Genomic DNA, 10,000 nt, shown 5'->3' with positions numbered 1-10,000 from the left:
GGCTTGAAGTGTTAAGTGACTGCCACACGCCCGCACTGCTTCGCGTCACCTGTCAGCCAGCACCGTCCGTCACCTCTCTCCCTCTCCCTCTCTCCCTCTCTCCTGCTTCCTCCCTCCCCATTCCATCCACATGTTGTTCGACTCAGTGCTTAACGACGCCTTGTTCTACCCTGATTGTTATCGGCTACGTATTCCTTCTGCCTCAAGGTTTTAATGCCTCTTTCGTTTTTCCTTTTTTTCTGTTTTTTTTTTCTTTGTTCCTGTTTTCGTGTGTTTTGTTTCGCGTGTTTAGTGTTTATCGGGTTTGTTTTGTGTTTTTCTTCGGTTCGTGTGTTTTTTTTTTCTGATTCGGTTTGTTTATTTGGGGTGGGTGTTTTGTGTGTTGTTCCTCTCTCTCTCTCTCTCTCTCTCTCTCTCTCTCTCTCTCTCTCTCTCTCTCTCTCTCTCTCTCTCTCTGATTATAATTATGGCTGCAATGTTAATAATGATAATGGGAGTAAGTAATTTAGCAGTGAAGAGTTTGATAGATAGAAGAGAGTAAAAATAAGAAAAGAAACAAGGAAGAGGAAGAGGAAGAGGAAGAAGAACAAAATGATAAAGACAAGAAGGAAAAGATAAGAAAAATGAAATCAAAACGAAACGAAAAGAGAAAAAAAAATCAGGTAAAACAGAAAAAAAATAACGATAAGAAAAAGCAGAAAAAGGGAAGAGAGAGAAAAAAAAAGAGTAACGAGAGAATTAAGAACATCAGTCAAAGGAGCACGGCGGTATAACAAGCCGTGTCTGGCGCGATAAGGTCCAGCCTGCCTAGTATCGGTCCATGCATGTTGAACCTATTTAGCATATAATTATGGCGCCCTTAATGGTACTGGAGCCCTTTAAAGGCGATATAAAGATAAACATCAGCCACTGCCACTTTTTTCAGAGGTCAGATCGTTAGCCATATCGCCCCGAGCTGCTGCTGATAGGAGCGAGAGAGAGAGAGAGAGAGAGAGAGAGAGAGAGAGAGAGAGAGAGAGAGAGAGAGAGAGAGAGAGAGAGGACGTAAGGATTGTGTTAGTGTACGAGAGAGAGAGAGAGGTTTTGTTAGTGCAGCTAAGTTGGAATAGAGGTGGATGTGCTGTGGTGGTTTTTATATTTAAGAGAAAGAAGAAGAGGAGTAGGTAGCAGAAAAGGAGGAGGAAGAGGAAGAGGAGGAGGAGGAGGAGGAGGAGGAGGAGGAGGAGGAGGAGGAGGAAGAGGAGGAGGAGGAGGAGGAGGAGGAGGAGGTTCATCTCACACGTCTTCTTACGGGGAATCCTGAAACGATCAAAAGGATGTTCTTGTCGTCCACGTGTCTCGGCTCGCTTTGTGGTCGCCTCGCCTTCCACTATTAAAAACCCGTTCCCTCGGTGCGCTTCTTTACCTCTTGCGTGATACTGGTCCGTCCTCACAAACGCTCTACTCTCCCACCTCGACTATTTTCCAAGACCACAGCGATGATTTGCGGGATTTTCAAGAGTGTTCCTCCAGTCAATAATGTAGAAATTTTGTCACTTTGCCTCTAGAACCTTAAAAACACTTTGAAATACGCTTTGCTCTCTCATTGCGACTATTTTCCATGGCCACAGCGATGATTAGCGGGATATTCAAGAGTGCTTCTCCAGTGAATAATGCAGAAATCTCGTCACTCTGCCGCTAGAACCGTAAAAACACTTTAAAATACGTTTTGCTCTTTCACTGTGATTATTTTCAAGGCCACAGCGATGATTAGCGGAATTTTCAAGAGTGCTCCTCCAGTCAATAATGCAGATATTTCGTCACTCTGCCTCTAGAATCGGAAAAACACTATAAAAACTCGTGTATATATAAATGGAGCCTTTGAAATCGTTAAGGTGAAGCAGACATGTATTTGAGAATAAGAGCCATTAATTCAGGCGAGGTGGAGGCGACGGTACGAGAGGCAACAGGAATAAGCGTAACACTTCAATATTCAAGGGATTTAGTTTCCGTTTCTTTCCATTCCTACCTTCTTCCCGTCTCGTCCCGTCACCTGCCGCCTGTCCCCGCCTCGTCTGACATGTGTGGGAGGCATCGCAGCGCCCCCACGACGAGAAGCAACACGGATAACAGTAACAGTTCAGTATTCGAGGGCGTTAGTTTGCGTTTCTTTACATTTTTACCTCCTCTCGCCCCGCCTCCTCCCGTGTCCTCCTGTCTCCTCCCGCCTCGCCGCGACAACACGACACCCGAGTTTTTGATCCGCTAAATCTTCACCAACAAGTTCCAAGACGTCTCTGAGAATAACCATAACATCCAACTTTGCGAAGAGGGGGATCGGAGAGAGAGAGAGAGAGAGAGAGAGAGAGAGAGAGAGAGAGAGAGAGAGAGAGAGAGAGAGAGAGAGAGAGAGAGACGGACGACGACGACTTTGCTAGCTGGCTTGTCAAGTAATTAAAAATAAGATTCTGAGCATTTTAAAAGTTTACAGTCCGCTATTATAGATAATGAGGGTGGCGGGAGGACGGGAGGCTCGGAGGGGTGAAAATAGGTGGAGGAGGAGGAGGAGGAGGAACATATCACAGTCAAATGTTCCTCTCAGGGTTAAGTTTGCATCTTGTAATGAATTTTCCTACTTGTGATGTTGGACAGGTGTTTGTGGTGTGCGGGGGTCGGCAGGTGTGGTGGGGCAGGTGCAGGTGTGGCGCAGGTGTGGGTGTAGTGTGCGGATGTGGCGTGAGTAAATGCTAAGAAAGGTGTGAGTGTTATGGCTGTCAATATTTCGTCTTTCCAAACTTTTATGGCCTTGTAATGTATTTGCTGCTATCATTTCGAGTTGGTATATATTTTTATCTCATTTAGGTTTTTTTTTTTTTTCTCTCCATAAATTATTTCTTTTTATCTTATGTTGATTAAGTTTAGATATCTCTTTTCATATTACTCATCCTTCTCTCCTCCCTCTCCTTCTGGTTAAGCTGATCATCGTGCACACACACACACACACACACACATACAGCTTAAGTATCCAGCTGTGACGCGGCAACACATAAACTAAGAACACTTGACGCTAATTCTGATCGCCGGGAAATGAAGCACCTCTTTAAGGGCTTCAGGAGGGGACGAATCCAGCTGGAAATCTCTCCTAGGAAGCCCTGGAGGAAGATGACAGGGGCTGGCCATACGCACTGCTTACTGATAGAGCATAACCCGAGGGAGAGACGAGGAGAGGTGATGCTAGGAAGGGTAAGGTAGGCAGGAATATTGAAGTAGTGATGCTAAGGAAAGGTATGGTAGTACTAGGGGAAGTAGGTAAGGTAAGAGGGAAAGGTAGACCAGAGAGAAGATGATAGGAAAGGAAAGGTAAACAAGACTATAGGAAGCAGGTAAGGAAAGGAAGCAAGGAAGGTGATATTATGAAAGTAAGGCAAGCAAGAGTATTGGAGCTAGGTAAGGTAATAAGGCAAGGAAGATCAAAAGAGGTGATGTTAGGAAAAGTAAGGTAAGCAAGCGTATGAAAACAAGACCAGAAGTGATGTTAGGAAAGGTAAGGTATGATGGACTAGAGGAGGCAGATAAGGAAGCAGGACCAGGAGAGGTGACAATATGGTGAGGGAAGCAAGGAAGAGTATGAGATATGCTAGATTGGGGAAAGATAGAAAGATAAAAGCAAGTAAGCAAGAAAAGGTTAGGTTGTCTTGGTTACTTTCAAGGAGAGTTAGTAGTAGTAAGGTTAAGATAATTAAGGAAGGGAGGAAGGAAAGAAGGAGGAGATGAAGGAAGGAATGAAGGATAATTTCTGCTTCCTGAGTCATGTTACAGAGGTTAAGAAATGAAGGAATATGGAGATTAACCTCTTTAGTACCAGGACGCATTTTCATATTCATTCTGGTGACTATTTGGTGCTTTTATATAACTTCACAAACTTAAGTGTAAGGGAGATTAAAATAGTGAAGACTGTGGCCATTAATCTTCTGACCTCCATAGACCTATCCTAATGTCAATAAAATGGTCTAATCGTACACAAATTTCAAGGTAAAAAATGTGTCCCAGTACTGAAGAGATTAAGGTTAAATTAGGTTACATTGAGTCAAGTAACTACAGTTTTGAGTGTGTTAGATGAGACACAGTGAATCTTGAACACCTGTGCGGAGTATTTATATTGATTTATTCTAATTTGCCACCTGTCAAACCAACTGAATGAGGTTTGAGCTTTGGTACCTAAAAATAGTGCTCTCTCTCTCTCTCTCTCTCTCTCTCTCTCTCTCTCTCTCTCTCTCTCTCTCTCTCTCTCTCTCTCTCTCTCTCTCTCTCTCTCTCTCTCTCTCTCTCTCTCTCTCTCTCTCTCATTCTCTCGATTTTTTGCATCATTTTACCTCAAATTCCACATTGCCACCAGAGAGAGAGAGAGAGAGAGAGAGAGAGAGAGAGAGGGGAAGCAAGAGAGGTGTGGAAAGACACTGTTGGAAAATTGCATAGTGTAGGGACAGTTTCTCTGGCCTCCCTCTCCCCCTCGGCCGCGTGTAGGAGGAGAGAAATAGTAGGGGAAGGGAAGGGCGGTGAGCAGAGCCTCCCTACCGACGAAGGGCTGCCCGGGATGGCTGGAAAGTAATGCCTGTGTTTTTTCCTTGACGGTACATCAGAACTGCAATGTATAGAGAGAGAGAGAGAGAGAGAGAGAGAGAGAGAGAGAGATTGTGTACTTGTTGAGGTCCATGTGTGTTTGTGTATGTCTTCTCTCTCTCTCTCTCTCTCTCTCTCTCTCTCTCTCTCTCTCTCTCTCTCTCTCTCTCTCTCTCTCTCTCTCTCTGTGTGTGTGTGTGTGTGTGTGTGTGTGTGTGTGTGTGTGTGTGTGTGTGGTTGTAATGGGTGCAGCAGTTACGCCTGGAAGTGACAGTGTTAGTCGTAACGCCGGTAAAAGATGGCTTGTGTGGCGGTGGAGGTGGTGGAGAGAGAGAGAGAGAGAGAGAGAGAGAGAGAGAGAGAGAGAGAGGCAGGAAGGTGGCGGTAGTGGCTGAGGCAGTTCCAGTGGTAGTCGAGGCAGTGGTGGCAGAAGCGACAGTGGTATAGAGGAGGAGGAGTAGAGGAGGAGGAGGAGGAGGAGGAGGAGGAGGAGGAGGAGGAGGAGGAGGAGGAGGAGGAGGAGGAGGAGGAGGAGGTGGTGGCGGCAGGGATGGAGGCAGGGAGGCGGAGTGGCACTGGGAAGACCGTAAATTTGGTGTGCCAGGCTCCAGCGCTCGAGTTTCCAGGTTCCAGCGGGGCCATAATTTCCATGAGCTGTCCAACTGTCCGGCCAAGTTCAGACGTACGGCCGCCCCACCTGCACGCCGCCGCCCCCCACTGCCGCAGCCGCAGCTAACTGCCCTACCGCTCCCAGGCTGTGGAATGGGAAAAGTTGGCTGGTTGAGGGTAACTATACGAGTTTCCTGCCGGAGGGAAAAAACGCGTAGAAATTGGTGGATGTTGCTAAGGTGGTTATATGTCTTTTTGGAATGAAAGAAAATTTGGACTCCCGGATCGACTTTTATCGGGAAGGAGGAAAATGGCCAATACTCGCAAAATTGGAGGCGAGTTTGGCCCTGGGCGGCGAGGCGAGGCGAGCACCGCGCGGCCGACAGGGGACTGAGAAAATGTGGAGAAGTTATCATGCCGTAAGGGTTGTCGTAACTTAAGTGCCATGCCATTACTTTTCCATTTAACCCCACGCCCTAAAGTTGCCGGAGGAAATCATTGTATATAAACGAGAGTCCTCTCTGGTTGGGGAAAAGGAACTAGGGGGAGGAACCAGAGGAACTTACATTATTTCCAAAATCTCAGAGGTTATTTTTCCCCTTCTCTCTCTCTCTCTCTCTCTCTCTCTCTCTCTCTCTCTCTCTCTCTCGCTCTCGCTCTTCCTCTTATTCATGTGGTCTCGTAGTTGATAATATTTTAGTTCTTTCTGTATAATTGTTTTTTTCTGCCTTGGTGTTCTCACGGTTACCTGTTCACCTGCCTGCCTAGTTAACATCTCCCTCCCACGCCACTCCACGCTATGCCACGCCACGCCACGCCACGCCACGCCATCACCTGCCATTTTTAACTATTGTTCTTTCCCCCCTCTTAGGTCTTATCCTCCCTCTGTAATGTCGCCCCGAAGACTGACACTTCCATTTCCAGCCGCTTCCAGACGCCTTCTCAACATTTCACTGTTTGTTTTATATGCTGGGTGTTCATCTTACCTTCCCTCCTCCTCCTCCTCCTCCTCCTCCTCCTCCTCCTCCTCCTCCTCCTCCTCCTCCTCCTCCTCCTCCTCCTCCTTCTTTTCTTCCCGGTGCTCGACGAGGTCTTCCGGGTGCCTCCTGAAGCAGTCGTTGGCGGCGGGAGTGTTTTCGCGTCTGCTTCACCGATTGACTCTCACGATATTCACTGCCATATTTTTACTACTGCTCTCTCTCTCTCTCTCTCTCTCTCTCTCTCTCTCTCTCTCTCTCTCTCTCTCTCTCTCTCTCTCTCTCTCTCTCTCTCTCTCTCTCTCTCTCTCTCTCTCTCTGTGCCTGTCTCTCTCTTTTTTCCCTGGTGGTGGCCGAGAGCGACACCAACAGCACCACTGGAAGATGGATTGTGGTGATCTTGTTGATCTTTCTGGGCCGCGTCGATCTTTTTATGGTGCACCGACCCTCCCCTCCTCCCCCTCCCTCAACACCCACTGTCTCCCCCTCCCCGTCCCCCTTCCAACACTTCCTTGCTTCTCCTACCCCACCCCGTGTCAACAGCCGCGAGACCTAGCTCCTCACCTCTCCCCCTTCCTCCCCTCCCTTCTCCTTTAACCCTACCCTGCACCTAACTCACGCCCCTCCCTGTCTCCCTATTCCCGATCTGTCTCCCTCTCTTGCCCTCCCTGCCCCTTATTCACGCCATGTTTCTCTCTCTCTCTCTCTCTCTCTCTCTCTCTCTCTCTCTCTCTCTCTCTCTCTCTCTCTCTCTCTCTCTCTCTCTCTCTCTCTCTCTCTCTCTCTCTCTCTCTCTCTCTCTCTCTCTCTCTCTCTCTCTGTCCCTAACACACGCCCCTCGCCCTCTGCTTGCTGCCACCAGGGATCCATCCATCCTGAGTCGCCTCACCTCGAGAGCCACCAAATTGGCTCTTAGATTTGTTTTTCCTTTTTTACCAACAGAGCTCTCCCTTCCCCCCACCCCGCACCCCACTCCACCCCTCCCCTGACCCTTAAGAGTGTGTTATGTTGGTGTTCCAGTGAAGGAGGAGAAGGTGTGGAGGCAGAGTGCGAAAGAGAGAGCGGGAGAGAAGAGTAGGAGGGAGAAAGAGAGAGAGGAGATTATAACAGAGGCTGATTTGCCCCCTTGTTTGTCCAGGGTCCCTCGTGGGATTCAAGTGTTGACTCTAAAGGACCCTCCAAACACGACCAGCCTGAATTCGCATCGTCGGCGCTGCTGTGTATGCCAAAGGTGGGTGAGGACTGGGGCTGACTGAGGCAGGCTTGTGTATATTATTATCCTTGTTTATTATGGTATTTGCCTTGTTTACCATGCTCGAGGCTCGTTCACCGGTGTACAGTAGAGGCGCTATAGCCCGCCCCGCCCCCACCACCACCACCACCTCCCGCCCCCCCGCTCCCTCCCTCCACTGACTGACTAACCCGACACTTAATCGAATCTTGATCTTCCTCACAACATCACCACCCCACGTCGATGTTCTCACTGCTATCTCCCTAATGGCCCCGTGTAATGACTCTCTCGGGATAAGTCAACATAACTCAAGCCGGATCAAGGCAATGCTTTTTCCAGCTGTTGCATATCAAGCTTTTTTTTATGACTTTTTATTTTGTTCAACTCCTAATTTCTGTCCCTCTGGAGTGAGCTGAGCGAGGCGGGGCGGCGTGTGGCGGGGCGGTGGAGGCGCGTCACGAGGCGTACAAGTAGTGTTTAGTGCAGCTTCCTGTAGTGGCTGGTAGTGGCTGTGTTGTGGTGCTGTGGTGTCTTGGCTCCACTCTGTGTCTCGACTATGAAGTAAAGTGTGAAGATGTGCTTTAAAAACCTCCTCCCTGTGTGTGTGTGTGTGTGTGTGTGTGTGTGTGTGTGTGTGTGTGTGTGTGTGTGTGTGTGTGTGTCCCGCGCGCGCGCCTTGCCGCCCTACCGTCTAAGTGTTGTCGGTCTGGTATTTTTAACCCCCAGTGCCAAACAGCGTGATTAAGGAGTCTGAGATGCGCCAGCTCGCCCTCCTTGCTCGCACCTGTCGTCTGCCTCCACCTGGCCTCTTCCTCACCTGGGCGGCATTTCACCTGTCCTGTGGTTCACCTGCTTTAAGAGCCACTACCTGCATAGCCTGTACGCTCACCTATTCCTCACCTGGCCTGTAGTTCATTTACTCTAATTAACCTGGCCTGGTAGTCACCTTACCTGCTGTTCAATTAGTCAGACTCTTGCCCTGACGGATGACATTTAGTCTGACGTAAGTTTAGTCTTTTTGTCAGTGTGAGCGTCGACCCCTCCGTCAAGCTGCGCCAAGTAAGGATTTGTCAAGGTCGGTACACCCTAAATCTATTCCTCTCCGGTGCCTTCTGCAACTCGGGGCCGCACGGGCTTATAAACAGTTTAGTCTTGCATCGAAGTCGTCGGTGTCCGCTTTGTCATTGAAGAAGAGGTGAAGGAGGAGGAGATGGAAAAGAAAAGCATTGACAATTTCACGTATCTTTAATATAAAGCAATAATATTTGAGCTTTTGTTTCTATTTTCTGTATTTCTGATGGTTAAAGTAATGCGTAGTTTGATTGAATCATTGATTGATAAAAGGAGAAAAGATAGAGCAGAATAAGACGATGACCTCGGCCGGCAGGGTTGCTGAATAACTTGAACCCTGAACAGGACACGAGAAGTTGAGCTTCCGATACCAAACAGTGAGGAATGTTAATAATGAGTGACGTCAAGAAGTGCAGGTAACACAGGCAGGTGAGGTGTGGGCGGAGCGGCGTCCTGCGTCACAACACTGCGTCTCTGAGTCTTGTAGTCTAAATTGAGAATGAAACCAGAGTTTGCCTTGGGAGTTGGAGCGAAAATGCCTCACGGGTCCGTATTCCAAAAAGGAAGGGAAGGCGAGACGAAAAAGCGTAATGTGAGATCAAGAGCGGGAAATACCTCGCGACTCGCTAATATTCTGCAGCAAATCAATTTCAGCAAGAGTGAGAGAAGTATATTCAGAGCGTGAACGAAAAATAAACCCGAATGTTAGGAAATACATTTAAACACCTGACTCATTTTAGCCACACACCTGCGTCGCTCAGGTGAGGGACCGAGGTAATAATGTGAGCGCCTGTGTTCATGTAAGGAAGCAGCTCAGCCACATCTTGAGCTGAGGCGGCCATGCGTATGTGTCATGTGTGGCTGGTGCCCCGTCGCGGCGCCCTCTGCAAAGCGGCAACAGTAGCAATGTAATCCGGATTTCTGAAGGCTGTTCCTGGATATCTGAAGGAAATTTGGATTGGAAATAATAACCTTATATATTCTTCTTTCTGGGATTATATCAGATTTTTAAAGATATATCCGAAATTCTTGAAGATTTGTGTCTTTTTAAGATTACATTTTAGTGGAATGTGGTGTTGACATCACTACGTGCCTGCCGGGTGTTACCTACATATTGCTTCATAGCTACATATTGAGGTTATTTATGAGAATATTGATTACCTTCTTATATCTTATGTAAAATATGAAGTGGTATGAATGTGCAAGTATGTATGTTTCCTTTCCACCTCCTTTCTGTGTTTCTAGTACATTAGTTCGCGGCGCGCGCATGTTTCCCACCTTGTCACGTGGTCCTCGTATCTTAGCGGAGGGAAGTGAGTGTTGTCTGGGGTGTCATGTGCCAGAATTGATGTGTCATTTGTGTGCGGCGCGCCGTGGGTTATTGTTGTCATTACAGCATCAGTGTCTGTTCGTGGCATTTGTCATCTTATGTGTCATGTGTGTAATTTTATATGTCATGTTCGTCTTTTTCATGTATGTTATGTATGTTATTTTACGTGTCATGTGTGAGTTT

The 10,000-nt window shown here is 47.7% G+C and overlaps 1 protein-coding gene across 24 annotated transcripts in view; it reads left to right on the top strand.

Moving 5' to 3' along the window:
- Positions 1-10,000, top strand: part of LOC123507147 (homeobox protein Meis1-like) — a 518,053-nt gene that overhangs the window by 136,914 nt on the left and 371,139 nt on the right. For 19 of the 24 annotated variants that reach the window (XM_045259776.1, XM_045259772.1, XM_045259785.1 and 16 more), the window contains exon 7: positions 7,324-7,416. The exons of the other annotated variants lie outside the window; for them this stretch is intronic. In XM_045259776.1, coding sequence (XP_045115711.1) covers positions 7,324-7,416 — 93 coding nt within the window. The remainder of the gene's footprint in view (positions 1-7,323; positions 7,417-10,000) is intronic. 24 annotated transcript variants of the gene reach the window in all.

Source organism: Portunus trituberculatus, chromosome 21 (genome assembly GCF_017591435.1).
Source record: "Portunus trituberculatus isolate SZX2019 chromosome 21, ASM1759143v1, whole genome shotgun sequence".
Lineage (NCBI taxonomy): Eukaryota > Metazoa > Arthropoda > Malacostraca > Decapoda > Portunidae > Portunus > Portunus trituberculatus.
Note: the sequence above shows the minus strand (reverse complement) of the source record. Positions and strands in the feature narration are given on the sequence as shown.